At 60.7% G+C, this 14,548-nt stretch overlaps 1 protein-coding gene across 2 annotated transcripts in view; it reads left to right on the forward strand.

Annotated features, from left to right (window-relative positions):
* PEPD (peptidase D) overlaps window positions 1–11,824 on the forward strand; it is a 114,469-nt gene extending 102,645 nt beyond the window's left edge. For both annotated transcript variants that reach the window (XM_082437580.1, XM_082437581.1), the window contains exons 13-15: window positions 7,137–7,321; window positions 10,663–10,854; window positions 11,323–11,824. In XM_082437580.1, the coding sequence (XP_082293706.1) occupies window positions 7,137–7,321; window positions 10,663–10,854; window positions 11,323–11,460 (515 nt within the window). In that variant the 3' untranslated portion in view covers window positions 11,461–11,824. The remainder of the gene's footprint in view (window positions 1–7,136; window positions 7,322–10,662; window positions 10,855–11,322) is intronic.
* The last annotated feature ends 2,724 nt before the right edge of the window (window positions 11,825–14,548 follow it).

The raw sequence follows: 14,548 nt of genomic DNA on the forward strand, positions 1-14,548 counted from the left end.
TTCACAAAGAGAAAAAGAGGAAAAGATCCTGAGCCCCCAGACTGTAAGGCCCCAGTGTGTGGCCCTTTTCAGGCCCAGAATCTGATGGCTCGGTTCTTGGCCTCCGCGGCCCCGTGGCCGGTTGTTGCGGGCCGGGTGCTGATCGTGAGGGGTCCTCTGCAGCTGCCCCCTTCAAATTGTCAGCAGGGCTTTGTGGATGCCCCCATCCAGCACTGGGGCCCACCAGAGGCCAGGGAGCCCTGGAGGGGTGATGGGCCCGCACCCTGTGTCCAGAGGGAGCAGAGCTTGGTGACCAGATGATTCCAAGGATGAAGAACTCAGATACACCCCAGAAAGGAGACAAGGAAGGAAACCTCAAAGCTAAGCTCCTGCCAGGTGACAGTGTCAACGAGACTTGCCTGGTTTAGCGGCTGGGGAAGAAAACAGCATCTTGTGCTGTAACTGTGTTTAAACAGCAGCAGCTCCCTCTAGGTAGGAATTAATATGGACACCTCCAGGACAGGCCGTTGCATGAAGACACAGAAGTGCAGGAGGGGGTGGCCAGGGGACCCCCTTTTGTGAAAAACAGAGGACGGCGAGAACGTGGGTCCACATGTGCTTGGAAATCCACAGAAGAGGTGCAGGAAGGGAACCAGACAGACAGGGTGGGGCGTGGGGAGAAGGGAGAGTGTTCACCAGGAGCCTTTTTGTACTTTTTGACCTTTAAACCTCAGAATGTGTGACCTGTTTCCTGTAAAACCCGGCCTGTGTGGGGCAGTCACCCCGAGCGAGGGACATCTCCTCCTCCCCCTCCCTTGACACCCTCGCTTTACCCCAGGGAGAGAAGGAATAGACGGTTCTGCTCAGCTTTGAACATCGGTCATTTAAGTGATAAACGTTCTGGATGTAGCAAAAGGTTTGGGCCAGTGAGAGTGGGTGGAGGTGCCTGGCCCCCGAGGTGGGCGCTCCTCTGGGTGAGCCCCGTGACCCCTGTGCACCCACGCCCCATGGCGGGTCCCTCTGGGAGCGTGGCATGGGCCTGTGTGGACCCGAGCCTGGCGCAGGGCCGCGGTACAGAAGGATGGAGGGCTGCTACCGCATTCCACGCTGGAGACAAAAGGGGCAGGCAGAGTGAGCCAAGGCATATGGCGGTGGTGGTGGGGGAAGGTTGGCGGGATGTCGGGCAGGTAGGGATTTGGAGGGACAGTGTCTCCCCTGGGGCTCTTCACTCACCTTGGAGCTCCAGGCTTCATGTCCCTGGCATGGCTTAGCCCCATCCTCGTGCTGAGACAGGGGTGGCAGCCAAGGCCTGGCTGACCCCATCCACCCACAGGAAAACCTGCTGCGGCCTGGGCAGGACCTAGGTGGCGCCTCCCCAGCTGGTGTCCCGGCCAGCTCAGTCGGCCAATCAAGCAACCCCAACTCTGCCCAGAAGGTGGCCGGGCCCACGGGCAGGTCCCCGGGGCCACACATTGCACTAAAAGGGCCTGGTGCGTGGTCCTGGCACCGAGGTACCATGGGGCTGCCTGGCCACGTCACTTCAGGGGCAGTTATAAGGCTTCAGGCCCGGCCAGGCTGGGCTCAGCTGAGCCGGTCCCGGCAGACGGAGGCAGGCCTCCCCCGGCGCACAGTGGGGCCTCGAAGTTCTCTTGTGGGGGGGGGGGGGGATGAAGCAGAGCCCCTGCAGAGCTCCCCCGGCCCACACCCCGTGCTTCAGGATTGTGACACACAGTTCCCCAGGGGCCGCATGCGGTGCAGGGCGGGCGGGATGGGGGTCCTGCCCACAGAGCTGCTCTCATGTCGGGGCAGGTCGCTTCCCCACAGGCAGCTCAGAGGCCGTGGCCAGGTCAGCCCCGTGCCCTATCCTAGCGGAAATGCCCCGGGTTTGTGGGTTTGGCTCCTGGGCCAAGACAAACACCCACTGAGACTGCGTGACTGCTTCCTGAGCCTTCCAGGGAAGAGTAAATAAAGGCGGCCGGGGTCACAGCAAGATGCCCAGAGGAGAGGCAGGGACCAGTGCTTGGAGCGTACACGGATCCTGGCCTACTGCCCCGGGATTGAGGAAAGCAGGCCTGGGGTCAGAGGGGGAGCGTCCCTCACTGCCACTCAGAGACAGCCAGGAAAGGAGGGCTGAGCTCACTCAGGGGGGCCGCACGAGGTGGCAGGGGCAGGCCAGGCAGCTGCCGCACCTGGGAGAACACCACCCTCATCTGCCCCGCGGGAGGGAATGCGGTGGCCACGTGCCGGCTTCTGGCCGGGTGCAGTCGAAGCTCTCCAAGGCTTCCGTGTCAGGGCAGCGGCCACGCCCCCCTGTCTCTGCGGGCACCCAGGAGCTTGCTGATGGGACCCCCCTGCCGCCGGCCCGCATGAGGGGAGGAGACACTGTGGGGAAGGCTGGGGCCAGAGCCGGTGTCTGAGCTGGCCGCAGGTGCAGGGCGGGGCACTTCTGCAGACTCCCAGGGTCAGGGCGCCTTTGCCTGCTCTGCCTCACTCCCTGGCGGGGGCAGGGGCTGCAGCAGCAGGACTCCCTTCAGGCCTCGCGCCTCAGAGCTGGTGCGGAACGCAGGGCTCTGGCAGACAGAGGTGCTGCTGGGAGAGCGCGCCATCCAGATCGTGAGCGCCCTCTGGCAGAAGCCAGGACAGGGAGGGCTGTGTTTGGTGAGGGCCCTGTGTCCCCGCTCTGGCCTGAGAGGCTCCCTTGCTGGCCGAAGGGCAGTGAGTGAGTCCCCGCCCTCCCTGGCCTCTCCGCCAGGGAGGGCGGGGAGGGACCACGCGGAGACCACGTGAGGCAGCCACGCTTAGCTCAGCATCGAGGCGCCTGCAGCCCGGGCGCGTGCTGCCCCTGTCCTTCTGCAGGGTGAGTGGGTCCCCAGAGGTCCTGGCAGCAGGCAGGGCCGTGTGGTGGGGCGGTCTGGAAGGCCTCAGCCCTGCGCCAGTGCGGCCTGCCAGAAGGTTCCCTGCAGCCCGTGGGGCCTGCCCTCCTGCACCCCCAGGGCCTGGCGCGCTATCATCCCCCGAGGGCCATTGTCTTCAAATGAAGTGAGCTCTTTGTCTGGATGGGGCTGTGAGGATGTAGCTCAAGGGGCCCTCTGCTGCCTTCCAGCTCGGCTCAGGGCCTTCGAGCCCCCAGGGCTGTCACGCTCTGGGCAGGAGGCCGCAAGCCGGTGATGGATGCTGCCGAGGCTCCAAGGGGCCGGCCCAGGCGGCAGGCCCAGCAGGCTCTGCGCCCAGCAGGGGAAGGTGTGGTCGGAGGGGGGCCAGGTGGGCACAGAAGACCAGCCAGTGACTTGGGGCTGCTCTGGATACACAGTGGGGCCTGGGCACTGGGACTCTGGTCCCTCTGAGCCAAAAGGCAGGTGATGTGGCGCACACCCAGATGCCGCCCTGCCACCCGGGGGTCTGAGTGCACAGAGGAGCGGGGTGGGGGGCACACCTGAATCCTGGGCCCGTGAGGTCACTGCACTGGCTGCAAGAGAGCCACGAGGGAGGCAGGGGCTCCCGGTCAGGCCAAACGGTTACCAGCCTCGGAGCAGGGCATAGGCCCCGCCTTCTCAGGGTTCAGAGGCCACGACCTGCCATGGCTGTGCCCGTGTGCTTAGCTCTGGCAGCATGGGAAGGGGCAGTCAGAGAGGGCTTCCTGGAGAAAGCCTCAACACAAAGGCCCATAGGAGGAACGGGAGTGAGACTGGGAAGGCGAGGGCCCTGGAGGGGGGTGGTCCCAGCTGAGGGAACAGCAGGTGGAAGGCACGGGGGCACCAGCACTCAGGAGTGGGTGAGGGTGAGGCTGGAGTGGGAAGCCGGGCCGAGGAGCTCGGGGCTCTGTCCTCGGTGGCGGGCGGGGGGACTGGCATGGTCTGATGCATGTTCTAAAGAGATGTCCTGGTGTCCCGGCCTTGTGCAGGATGCAGCGGGGGTGAGGCATTGCGAGGACTGGGGAGGAACCAGGCAGGGGTCCAGGAGAGGTGAGGGCCCACAGAGGCCCCGGGTTCAGGAGACGTTTCGGGAAGACGGGACGAGACCTGGTGCTTGCTGGAGGTGGGAGGGTGGGCAGGCAGATGACACCCAGTCTCTGCAGTGTGATCCCCGGCGTGGCATCCCCAGTAGGAGCAGGCTTGGGGGACTGCCGATGCCCCTGGCCGGGCATGTGGGCTCAGAGGTGCCTGCGGGCTGCAGAGGCTGAGGAGCCCGGGCGTTGGGGCGTTAGGGGGGCAGGGAGGCCCTCTGGCCTGTGCCCGCCCCTCCAGCCTAGCCCTTGGACAGTAACCTCCACACACTTCAGGGGCCCCTGCCCTGGCCGTGGGTGTCGTAACCACCATCCGGGCCAGACGCTGGGGCCAAGTTGCTGGAGGTTTAATCACTGTCACAACCCTAACCACACGCAGGCAGAAACTCCCACTCCCGGCCAAGAGAGCTGTGTGCAAGGCCTTCCCCAAGGGCACGCAGGCAAGGAAGACTAGAGGCGCCGTGGGGACCGCTGGGGCCTGCACGTCCGGCCCCCACAAGGGGCCACGAGGACAGGAGGAGAGCCGAGCTGCCAGCACGGAGCTTGATTTATACCTGGTTCCCACCCTCTGCTGCGGCTGGGCCGAGACCGCAGCCCCGCCGTGGAAGTTAGCCAGGTTTGAAGTCAGACTGCTTCCCGGGCCTCTCTCTTGGCCACCGGAAAAGGCCCTGCCCAAGAGAGATGGAGCTGCCCTGGGGTTGGGGCATCGGCCCTTCCTCAGTCCCAGGGGCCAGGCTGAGTGACAGGAGCCGAGCTCGCTGGGCTGTTAGGGGGCTCTTTTAGGCCCAGAGCCCCAGGCGGGAGCAGACCTTAGAAAAAAGTGTGCTACACACTCAGCCCTGAACCGGCACCCGCTCCGCCGGGCCCTGGTGTGCCCGGGGGAGGCAGCCGCCCTTCTGGTGGAGAGACCCTAGAAGCAAGGAAGCATACGTGCTGGACAGGAACAAGGTGCACGGAGAGAAGTAGCCAGGACAGCAGAGAGAGAACGATGGCGGGGGTGGGGTGGGGGGCTGTCACCCCAGGAGGGGCTGACGTTTCCGCTGAGACCTCGAGGATGAGGAGTCACAGGCCAGCCGGGTCTGGAAAGGGTCTGACGTGCAGAGACTTCAGTGTGCTTCTGGAACACAGGTGGCCTGACCCAAGGAGGTCGAGGTGGGTGGGTCGGTGTTAGAAAAAGAGTGGCGGCCGAGGCTGGGGCAGGCTTGGCTTGTGCCCCAGGAACACAGAGAACTGTCAAGTGTCCAATCCAGGGTCTGGCTGGCCACAAGTGGCTAATGACAGTTTTGGGGGGATTAGTGAGCTGGTCCCCCAGTAGATGCCAGAGCCTCTACAGCCAGCTTTCTGGGGCCAGCGTTGTGGCCCTGTTTGACAAAGGAGGCATCTGAGGCTCACGGAGGTGAAGGCTTGGCCAGGTCACAAGGCAGGTGAGCAGCCAAGGTGGGACCCGGTTACCCAGGTCTCCATTTCAGGGTGCCAGACCATCAGAGAAAAGCCCCCCGTGCCGGCTCCACCCTCAGGGGTGCAAACCTGGCCCCCCACGCTGACGTGGTTACAGCCAGACTCCAGACCCCAGGATGCCACCCCCACCTGGTGGGCCCGGGCAGGTAGAACGGGGCTGGACTCAGGGGCTGGATTCCAAGGGGGCTGAGCCTCGGGACAGGACTGGGCTTCCTCCACCCTTGGCCTCCCTGCAGCTTGGGCCGGGGGCTGGCCACTCTCCTGTGAACTGGCCAGGGCGCAGCACCACCTGCTCAGAGCCTGGACCCTGGGGATCCGGGACGTTGGATCAGCCCTGGGCCTCCAGCCAGCCCGAGACCCCAGCCGTGGGCCCACTGTCTCTGGCAGGCAAGGGGCCCCCACATGGTGCCCAGCAAGAGCATCTGCGAGGGGAGGGTATGTGTCCCAGGATGGGCTCTCATCTCTTTTTACCCCTTGGGCCCATCATCTGCCCTCTGCCAGCCACAGAGGTTCAGACCCTGGTGGCCTAACCCTCACCAGCGCAGGGTCCAACAAGGCCCCTCAGGGTGTGGGGTCCCAGTGCTCCCGTGATCATCAGGGCATGGCTGGGAGGCCCCTTGGGAGCCAGGGTTACTCCCCACATGGAGGGGGCTGCAGGGACCGGCACTGGCCACCCTCTCTGGGTGCCGGTCCCACCCTATCCACCTGGCCCTGAGTGTCCTGGGGCTGCTAGCCTCGGCCGGCACATGGCCTGCCCCCAACTCCACCCTCGTAGGATGGGGCGGGGGGTTTGCCAGCCTCAGGCCTTGTCTGGTGCTTAGGCTGAGCACCCAGCGCCCTCGAGTGAGGCTGAAGGTGGGGACTCCATGGAGCCCAGTGGCCAAGGCGGCCGTGCGCCAGTGACGGCTGAGGCGACTCCCTGAGGGCCCTAGGCTCCAGCCCCTAAGGACCTCCCTGGGCGCCAGGCAGGGCTGAGCCCCTGAGCTCTGCACAGCCTGCCCTCCTCGAAAGTTGGTTACTGGGGATACTCTCCACGGTGACCTTTGTCCCAGAAGGATGGGGCAAAGATGAGTTTGATTAGCAGCCTGGGGCTTGGACATCTGGGCTGCCAAGGAGATGGTCACCTAGCGCTTGTAGCAGGCAGGGTCACAGACCCCTGCCAGTTTGCCCATGAGGTAGTGCCAGCTGCACTTTCACCCCAGAAACCTTTGCTCCCCACAGAGCCTCCAGGGATGACTCAGTCCCATGCGGGGGTGTGCAGGGACGCCCCCTACCCTGAGCCTGAGGCGCTGAGGCAACGTTTGGACCTGAGCCTCAGTCTGGGGCTCACTGAGGCCGCCCCACGTCCGCTGTTGGGGACATAACGCTTTTCTCCTCCTGACACCAAGGACCTTACTGGGCTCCCCTGGCCCCAGGAGCAGACACGACATGGGCTGGGCCCCTGTGGTGACCGTGGGTGACAGGAGCCTGCCCCTGAGGGCACAGTGGAGAGAGAAGAATGATCTCAAGTCCAGAGCTGTGCTGGGAAAGCCCTGCATGGAGGGCTGCCCGGGACACGTCACTCTTGCCCCTCACCTCAGGCCCTCTGGCGTCAGCCAGTGCGAGGGCGTCGTGTGTCCCCTGAAACCTTGCCCAGGGAAGCCCTGGCCAGGCTGCCAGACTCCGCAGCTCATTGCAACCTCCTTCTGAGCCACAGGCGTCTGGTGGCCCGACATGCACCGCCTGGCCGACCGCATCCATCTGGAGGAGCTGACCCGCATCGGCGTCCTGACCGGCAGCGTGGACGCCATGGTCCAGGCCCACCTGGGAGCCGTGTTCATGCCTCACGGGCTCGGCCACTTCATGGGCATCGATGTGCACGACGTGGGAGGCTACCCCGAGGTCAGTGTGGGCGCGTCAGCCCGAGTGGCCTGCCTGTGAGCCGTAGCTGGGCTTGGCCCTCCCTGGGCTGGGCTGGGGCTCTGGGAGACGGCGGGGGTGTAGTGGGACAGGCAGGGTGAGGAGGAATGGGGTCCCGGCAAGGCCCGCTGCCCCTCCTCCCCCTTCACCCATTGGTTGGTCCTGGCCCCCGTCGCTGCCCTGATGGCCCCCGTGCCCAAAGCCTCCCCGGTGGCTGCCTCCACAGGACCTGGTGTGGGATGGGCGTGCTCTGCACGGAGCCCCGGGCTGTGCGCTGGGGGCAGCGCCTGCCCTGAAAGGTGGTAGACGGTCCGTGTGCAGTGCACGGGGTCCCCACAGGGCAGCGGGAGCCGCAAAGCTGGGTCTTAGTGATGGGGCTGGCACTGCACCCGTCATGTCCTCATGCCTCTGGCTTCATTCAGACAGGAGTGATGAGGCTCCACCAGCTGGTGGCTGGCCCCGGTCCCTCCTGGGACCAGCTGAGCCCAGCGCCCCTCACAGGTCCTACTCCTGCTTCCTCCCTGGTGCAACCTCTGCCCCCCAGGCCCCTGGGCCAGCACACTCTGCTGGCCTCCTTGTCTCTAGGAGGTACCCTTGGCAGGGGAGGAAGGCTTGTGTGGGTGTCTCCAGGCCAGGCTTTCCCCTCCCCCTCCTACTGACCGACCCTTGAAAGGACCAACCACACGGTGCTTGTGGCTTCGGGAGGCCCTGCCGAAGCCTTGCGGGGCAGGTGGCTGCAGCCTCCCGGGCCCATGGGTGTGGGTGAGCCCGGCCCTGCCGTCTGGCCTGGTGCCCGCAGTGCAGGGGGTGGATTATGCAATCGGTGCACGCCCTGGGGCCCACCAGCCAGTTAGCCAAGACTGGGCTTGGCCTCTTAGCTGCAGGGTATTTTGAAAGCTCTAAGAACGATATTTGGGGGGGGGGGGGGCGGAGTTGCTCAAGAGAAGCATTATTATTCAATTATTTTTTCCTCAAGTGTAAACAGTTAAATTTGGAGAAACAAAATCAGTTTTAATTTCCTAATTTCTATCCATCACATTGTGCGCGGGGAGCCAAGAGCTGGGCCTTCCAGACATTGTTAACTGAGGTTCGTTATTCATTAGTCTCCAAAGCACTTTTTTTCCACCAGAGAAAATTGGCAGCAAACTGTTTTCATCTTTTCCAGTAAGCAGTCCTTTGTGCTCAGAGTCTATTCTTCTGACAGATAAACATTGTGGAAAAAATATGGCTTTTCCTATAAAAGTCATTTGTTTTATTTCAGGCCTATAGACACATCTGGGTCTCTTCTGCCCGGAGCCCAGTAGAGTTGAGGCCCCGTCGAGCCCTGAGCCCAGGCAGAAGCCAGCGTGGACCCGGCATGGGCAGGGGCCCCTGAGCCCCAACAAGGCTGAAGTCCCCGGGCCCGAGGGGCTGGGCGCTCGGCTGCTCCCCTTCTTGGGGTCTTCTCCCCACTCAGCTCGGCCTCCATCCTTCTCCCAGCCCTGATCTGGCCGTTCTTGGTGGGCCCCGTAGGGCAGACTCCCGAGAGCTAGCGCTCTGAAGGGGGGAGGGGGTCATGGTCAGTGGGCTGGGGCACGCACATTCGCCCCATGGGATCCCTTCCATTCTCCCCTCACCCCCAATCTGAGTCGTGGTCCTGAAATCTTCCGGAGGGAAGGCTGTCTGTACAAGTTGGAGCAAACCCTCCAACCTCGGCACACAGCTCTGGGGCAGCGGGGGCCCACGGTGACCAAGGAGGTCAGGGAGACCTTGTCAGTCTCTGCCTCTGCCAGGCCCCTGGCTTTGACAACCTTGGAGTAGAGAGAAGGGGACGGCACCTGGGGGGTAGCATGAAGGGAAGGGACGGGAGGGGCTGCCCAGGGGCAGGCACGGGCTTCAGATGGCAGGAGACAGGGCCCCGCCCCGCCCCACCAGCACCTCCCACCTGAGCACAGGAACTGTCATACCAGACTGTGCCCTTCTAGGTCCCCTGCCCTCCTGCCTAGCTCCTCCAGGCACATAGTGCTTTGGGGTCGGGTACCACACCAGACAGGCGTCTGGGCCCAAGAGCAAGACCCATCAGGGGTCACAGGGCCTTGGTGTCCCCTCATCACCTCCGTCCCAGCCTGACTCACGCCAGGTCAGGGCAGCTGCGTGTACCAGTTTCTACACGCCCCGCTGTCCCCGCCCGCATGGAATCACGCTCACAGCCTTCCCTGCTGTGCCCAGCCGTGGATGGAGGCTGAGCCAGCCCGTTTCTGGTTACCTTACATGAACCACTAATTGAAGTCTGATGTTCTTGGCCCCCAAACAGTCAGAAATGACAGCTCCATCTCCAACATCTGGGCTTCCAGGGGAGAGCTGCGAGCGGGGCAGGGCAAGCTCAGAGCCCGACCAGAAAGCTTGCTTGCTGCCCCACTCACTCACAGGCCTTGGCCAAGGGATGGATGGGTTCCTCTGGGACCTGGGGAAGGCAGGGAAATTTCTGCAAGTGTCCTAGGTACCACCTGCCCTCATGGCCCCATTGGCCCCGCCCATGTGAGTGTTGGCAGGGGAGGGGGCTGGTGCCCCTGCGGGGCTGAGAGCCGGTCACCATGGCTCAGTGGGGGTCCAGCACACGGGCATGGTGTGGAGCCGCCCACGTGTGCTTCTTGGGGGCCACACCCCGAGGCCATGCACATGGGGTGAGCGTGCGTTTGTGCACACACGAGCCAGAGCTCGTACTGACAGCCCGTCCTGCCAACAGCACCTGTTCCTCCTCCTGGAAGGCCACGTGGAAAACCTGGGACTTGGCTTGTGGGGGGAACCAGGTCCAGCACTTCTGGGGCTGGTTTCCACTTGAGCTGCCTAGAAGAAAGCACGCAGCCTGGGAGGCCCCGCAAGCCTTCTTAAAAGCTTCGCAAGTTTGGCTTCTACTGTTCCCCTCGCGGGGATAGGGCCTGGGTGAGGCAGCCGGACCCCCAGCCAGCCCCATGGGCCAGCAGGGGCAGCTTGCCCTGGGTGTGTGCACACGGGCGTCCACGGGGCACAGTTCCAAGGAGAAGCAGGGGCAGGGACGTGAGAAATCTAGGGGAGCATGCAGAGAGCGGAGGGTTTTATCTGGAGTGCCGTGGACAGCACAGCAAGGCTGAGTCTGGGCTGGAGACCCCCATGGTCACAGCCTCCTGCAGCTCCAGGGGGACCCATGGGGCCCGGGGCCCGAGTCAGGCCCCACGTGTAGACGCCTGCACGGGCAGGGGCGGGTGCCCTGCACGCTCACCTGTTTCCATCTTCCTCCCGCCGATGCGGTGGCCCTGGGCTGGGGCTGCGCCCTCCTGGAGCCCCCTCACTGTCCTCTCCCCCAGGGCGTGGACCGGATGGACGAGCCCGGCCTGCGGCACCTGCGCACCGCTCGGCACCTGGAGCCGGGCATGGTGCTCACTGTGGAGCCCGGCATCTACTTCATTGACCACCTCCTGGACGAGGCCCTGGCTGACCCGGCCCGCGCCTGCTTCTTTAACCCCGAGGTCCTGCAACGCTTCCGTGGTTTTGGCGGGGTGAGTGCTGGTGGGCCCCGCGTCCTTGCTCCCAGAACGGCACCCCCCAACTGCTGCGTGTCACCTCTTTGTCCTCCAGGACAGGAGGCACAGTTTTGACTTCCTCACTTGAGAGGGACCTGGCCGCCCTTTCTCATGGTCTGTCACCAGACAGGAGCCTCAGCCCTCAACACAAGCGACTCAGATTCCTACAAAACCCCTGCCCACTCCAGGGGCTCCCGGCCACCGGGCAAGGGGCAAGGCCAGGGTGGGCAGGTGGCACGAGCAGGTCCCTGTGGGAGGCACCTTCTTCCCAGCAGCTGCCCACAGAGGCCTTGAGGCCAGCCCCCCGCCCCCGGCAGTACTGACCACTCCTCAGAAAGGGCTCTTCCCACTCGGCGGGGCTCAGCCTGGAGCCGTCGGGCCCGACCCTCCAACTTAGCGTGTGAGGCCAGCTCAGAAATAACGAGCGTCCGTCGGTCTGACCAGGTCCGGATCGAGGAGGACGTCGTGGTGACTGACAGTGGCATGGAGCTGCTGACCTGTGTGCCCCGCACAGTGGAAGAGGTTGAAGAATGCATGGCAGGCCGTGACAAGGCCTTCGCTCCCTTCTCTGGCCCAAAGTAGAGCCACGGGCAAGCTCACTTCATGGACGGCGGCCTGACGGTTGGCCCCCAGCGGTGCTCAGAAATCACATGCGGCATCGGCGTTTGATCACACCAAATATGCTGTTTCCCAGGGAGAAACTTTTTTATTAACCTTCTGTGGGATCACACCCTTAATCTGGTTTTTACTTTGCTTGAATGACAGCGGCTTTTAAAATGCTAATTTTCAATTATCCCGTTATGTTGAATAATCCTGTTCTTCACTAGCAACTAAATGTGTATCTTGCCGTCATTTGTATGCTGCTCAGGAAAGATGCCTTTCTCGTGTTTTCTCTCAAAATCAATACACAGAATGGAATTTGCAATAAAAGATTTCCTAAAATGGACCTTTGTGCCCGGCTCCCTCTCTATTCTTTGTCCCTTTGCAGGTGAGCACTGCAGGGTTAGACCTGGAAACTGGCCCTGCAGAGACCCGGGAGTCTGGGCATAGGTGGGGCTGGGCCTCTGCCCACGTGAAGGGGGCCGTAGAGTAGGAAGCCTTTTTGGTACAGTTACTGCCTCAAAGCTGGATTTCCGAAGGGGGGCAGAATTACGCAGCGCTTAAGGTACAGTTATCAACAACATGAGACTCGCAGATTCCTTGTCTGTGATTTCCTTCTCGTGCGGGACAGGCTAGCAAAGCCAGCATCTGTTTGAGAGACACTGCCGCCTAAGGCAGCACCATGGCAAAGGTGAGCTTTCTGGTTCCTTCCACGTCTGCTGAGTCCATTTGTCTCCCCTAAGTGGAAGCCCGCTGGCCGAACTCCACTCTGAGGCTGTGGAGCCACCCAGGGCCACCTGGGCCCAGTCCCTGCCAGTGGCAGAACACCTGGCCTTCCTCTGCCTGCCCACCTCTCCCACGGTCCCACAGAACCGCCCTCACCCCTGCAGCGGGCTTCGAGAATTCTGCACACCATTCTAGGGTTCTCTCATCCTTGGCTCTCATCCGAGCCAAGGTGAAGGGCAGGTGAGAAGGACAGACATCAGAGATGAAACCTTAATAAGGTGGGGAAACTCTGTAGCCCAAGCCAGAGACCACTGAAGTCACTGAAGAGTTGAGTAAATTGATTTCTTCCTATGGCAGTAACACAAAAGTGCTTGTGATGTGGCCACATTAAAATAAAGCAGCATTAGTTTCAAATCACCATTTATCTTTTTCTTGCCTCTTAGATTTACAAACAATTTTTTAAGGTTTCCTCCTGGTGTGCAGATATATTCCGTAAGTTATCTGTGGTATTAAGCAGTTTGAGTAATGATCGTCTTTCTGAGGGTCAGAAGTTTGAGTGTGCCAAATCGTTCTCTCCCCCAGCTGTATCTGCGAGCCATGCTCTAGTGCGCAGGGTTTCGGGTTCCCCCACCCCCAGGATAAAACCAGTTAAAAGTTAGGTTGGAACTCTAAGTGGACAGTTTAGTTTAGCTGTGTTAACTACACACACACATCTTTCTCCTTCCTCTCCTTTAGACGTTTTATACCAAAACTGCCCATTTCATATAAATGTTTGATTATCAAAGAAGTCGATAGGAAAGAACAAGGAGAAATCTCAGGAACTAAATGCTCTTTGTCCAAGAGGGACACTGGGGACAGAACTGGCTGCTTGGGCCCAGGTAGGCGAGTCAAAGGCATTCTTTGCAGGTGCCAGGTCTCAGGGGACCGCAGTAGCCACCTACTCTGCCCCATGTTCTAGAGAATGGTCCAATTCCTAAGTCTCCAACTTCTGCAGACATTTGTACAGCTTCAGAAATATATTAGAGACCCTTCCAGAAAGCCATGCAGTGCCAAAAGCTTTTCCAAAACCCAGGAAAGATCTAGGTATTCATTCAAGAAATGAGCATCTGCTATGTGCCAATGTGGCATAAAGACATGACCCCTGCTCTCAGAGCCCAGAGTCTCCTGAGAGAGGCTTCCCCTTAAACAAACATGCACAAATAGATCATCTCAAACATTAGAAAGTGCCAAGAAGGAAAGTAACAGGACTGACCTTGTCTAGAAAGCCAGGGGGGCTGAGACGGGAAGGGAGGAAAGTGAAAAAGCAAGAGGAGATGAAGCATTCCAGATGTAAAGAGCTGTCCTAAGGCAGCTGGCCCTGAGCTAAAAAGTGCTGAGAAAAGCCCTGCAGCAAAAGCAAAGTGATGCGGGAGAGTGGAGGGGAATGAAGGCAGCGAGAGCAAACAGAGCCACATCCCAGGGAGACTGGGTCTCACCCGGAGTGCACTGGGGAACCACGAAGGTTCTGGAGAGCATGCAACAGTCCAGGGAGACAGAAGCCAGGCAAAAGAGGGTGATGGCTCTGCAGAAGGTGGGGAAGGGGAGGTGAAGCAAACGTCACAAGATTCATTTAGGAGGCAGAACTGAAAGGTGGTGATGTACAAAGGCACCTGGCTCCAACAGCTGCTTCAGAGGAAACAAGAATCTGGTACCTGGGCTGCAGAAAAGTGTGATGTGTGACAGCCTCGAGCCCGGTTCTCTGGACACCCCTGCATAACCTTCAGGTCTACAGCTCTGGGAGGAGTGGGATGTTGCAGTCAAAGGATATTCAGGGTTGCTGCTCTCCTTTGAGTACGTGTAAAATACATATCAACTCTTCAGATGCTCACAGGCAGCCAACCAAAGAGCAGTAGGTCTAAAGTGCTTTTATTGAAAAAGAGCTAGCACCCTCAGAATCATGTCTATATAAAATTCCCTGACAAGTTATTGGATTTTAACTTACAGCTAATTCATAAAAATGAAATCGGACACATTACCCACAGAAATAATTACTGTACTACAATTTTCACTAAGATGCAATAAGTAGAAATCTATTTCCCACAACATGAAAGTAACGGAAGGATCATAGAAGACAAGTATCTATGGCACTTTCCCTTGAAACACTCAAATCAGCTTCTCAGACTCTTATGTATGAATTTGTTTCGACAGACACCCTATGGCATCGTGTAAATGAAGACGACACGCATACTATATAAACTGTACTGTTAGGGGAAAGGCCTTACTTTGACATTCCGTCGACCTCAATGCCTCAGAACTTATTTCCTACCACTCTATAGGTGGAGACCACGCTCTGAGACGTCAGGTG

Source organism: Balaenoptera physalus, assembly GCF_965194825.1.
Source record: "Balaenoptera physalus genome assembly, chromosome: 19".
Classification (NCBI taxonomy): Eukaryota; Metazoa; Chordata; class Mammalia; order Artiodactyla; family Balaenopteridae; genus Balaenoptera; species Balaenoptera physalus.